The 2,500-nt window shown below is 49.4% G+C and overlaps 1 protein-coding gene across 1 annotated transcript in view; it reads left to right on the top strand.

The window, feature by feature from the left end:
• Nucleotides 1-732: 732 nt before the first annotated feature.
• Nucleotides 733-2,500, top strand: part of LOC308381898 (histone deacetylase 9-B) — a 42,593-nt gene continuing 40,825 nt past the window's right edge. The window contains exon 1 of the mRNA XM_080859540.1: nucleotides 733-1,632. Coding sequence (XP_080715666.1) covers nucleotides 1,533-1,632 — 100 coding nt within the window. The 5' untranslated portion in view covers nucleotides 733-1,532. The remainder of the gene's footprint in view (nucleotides 1,633-2,500) is intronic.

Raw genomic sequence — 2,500 nt, 5'->3', positions numbered from 1 at the left:
GTGAAAGAAAAGAGTGAAATAGAGAGGGAAAAAAAGCAGAATGAAAAGAAAGAGAAAAAGGTTGATAGGAAAAAAAGATGGTAGACAAGGCATGAATAAGAACACTCAGAAGAAGAGAAAAGCAGAGGGGGAGTGAGGGTGAGAGAGAGAAAGAGAGAGAGAGAGAGAAAAAGAGAAGAGGATGAAGTCAGACAGCTGTGTTTTTGTGCTGCTATTTTTATGCGGCTGGCCGCTGTTCCACTCCCCTGGTCTGGCCTGGGCTATTTCTGGGCTGGGCTGGCCCGGGTGCTATTCCTGTCACCTGAGAGAGAGGCAGAGAGAGAGGGAGGGAGGGAGAGAGGGAGGGAGAGAGAGAGAAATGGAGAGAGAGAGAAGGAGGGAGGGAGAGAGAGGGACAGAGAGGGAGAGAGAGAGAGAGAGGCAGAGAGAGCGGGAGAGAGAGAGAGGCAGAGAGAGAGGGAGGGAGGGAGGGGAGAGAGAGAGAGAGATGGGGAGAGAGGCAGGGTGAGAGAAAGAGAGAGAGAGAGAGAGAGGCAGAGAGAGAGGGAGGGAGGGTAGAGAGAGAGAGAGAGGGAGGGAGAGAGCGCAGGGCTGCAGCACATTCATATGCTAATGAGTCTCTGAGTCTCCATCCATCCAGTAGCACTCTTTGCAAGAGAGAGAGAGAGAGAGAGAGAGAGAGAGTGAAAGAGAGAGAGAGAGCGAGGGAAAGAGAGAGAGAGAGCGAGGGAAAGAGAACTGACAAAGGAGAAGAAGACAGAAATGATTCACATGATTCACAGAGGAAGAGACAGAACCCGGCTATAGAAGTGGAGACTGACAGATGAGACAGAAACAGACGGAGAGAAACGGGAGGGGGAAAAAGACAGAGAGAAACTACAGCATTCATAAAACAGTTGAGAAGGTGGAGAAATTCTGAAAGAGAGAGAGAGAGAGAGAGAGAGAGAGAGAGAAAGGGAGAGAGAGCATAAAACTATTACATTCACAAAAGGGGGAAGGGAGTGAGTGAGAGAGAGAGAGCTAGATGAGAAAGAGAGAGCAAGAGTGACGAGTGAGAGACAGAGAGAGAGAGAGAGAGAGAGAGAGAGGGATGCAGAGGAAAGAAGTGGGAGGGCTCCTTATCTTGTCATTCGAGGGAGACCACTGAGGGTCAGACGGCAAGAGAGAGAAAGAAAGAGCAAGAGAGAGAGAGAGAGAGAGAGCTCTCTGCTTCTCACATGGTTGCACAGCAGGCATTTCCTCTTGTCTTAAGCCGCGGACACAACTCTACAGGGATCTACGGCGAGCGAAATTAAAACTGGGATACATCGTCCTCCTCTCGGGAGTCTCGGGAAGAACCAGCCTGTGAACGCGTTCGTTGGTGTGTGTATTTGTGCAAGAGAGGAGGAGTGTAAGAGACAAAAGTCAGAGAGACAGAAAGAAGGAAAAAGAGTGAAGAGTTGGAGAGTTGGGAACGAGCCTTGACACGTTCGACTTTGCCCGGTTGGACTTGTCGGCGTTGGGCAGAGGGGTGAGTGGACGCCCGGTGAAGCATGCTGCAGACCATTTACGAGAGCGAGTCGCGCATCCCCTCTGACTGGCTGCGGAAGATCTTGGATGCGCACACCATGCCTAGTAGTGTCATTGGCCCAGGTAAACGGTGATGAGAGACAACGTCTCTTCTCTTTCTATCGTCGTTCTACTTCTTTCTCTTTCTCTTCTTCTCTGTCTTCTTTCTCTCTCTCTCTTTCTCTCTCTCTCTTCATTGCTGCCTGTCATTTGCAGCCATTTCCTGGTTCCTCTCAAACTCCTGTTGCTCTTCGTTCATTCAAGCTTTAGTTCGAGGTGTTGTCATCGTTGCTGTATGTTTTATGTGGTTGCTTTCATTCTGTGAGGGAGAGCGGCAGCCTAGGGAAGAGTACTGAGAACGCAGCAGTGTTGTGTTGTGCGGTGCGGAGTCAGGGGTGAGGTACGACTGTAACGGAGCTTGTTGCTCTACGCACGCTTGGAAGAGGAAGCTGAACCACTTCCTGCCTTTTGTGTTCTTTGATGTTTTTGACAATATTGTTTTTTTTTTGTCAAGTACATCATGGCAACGCTGGAAAATACTGGAAGAGCGGATGTTTGTGTGAATGTGACACACAGGGGCTTGTCCTGTGCAGATGGAGTGTGTGATTCAGGTGTATATGCTGGGAGAGGGCATAGGTTGGTTTCATTGTGTGTGTGTGTGTGTGTGTGTGTGTGTGTGTTTCCATGTTCTCTGAATTCACATAGGTCATCTTCACGGTGTGTGAGGAGGCTGTGTGTGTTTTTTTTCCGAGTGGGAATAAATAGGGATTAGTGCAGACTAGGGCAGTGTGCTCATCCTTTTAGGCAGGATCTTCTTCCTCCCTTTCACTCTCTCCTTCTTTATCTCTCCCTCTGGTTCTCCCTATCTCTCTCACACTCTCACTCTCTCTCTCTCTCTCTCTCTCCTAGTTTATTTCTCCCTTCTCATCCCTCTCCCTCCTCCCTCCATCCC

This window comes from Sprattus sprattus, assembly GCF_963457725.1.
Source record: "Sprattus sprattus genome assembly, chromosome: 20".
NCBI lineage: Eukaryota > Metazoa > Chordata > Actinopteri > Clupeiformes > Clupeidae > Sprattus > Sprattus sprattus.
This window is presented reverse-complemented; position numbering and strand designations above follow the sequence as displayed.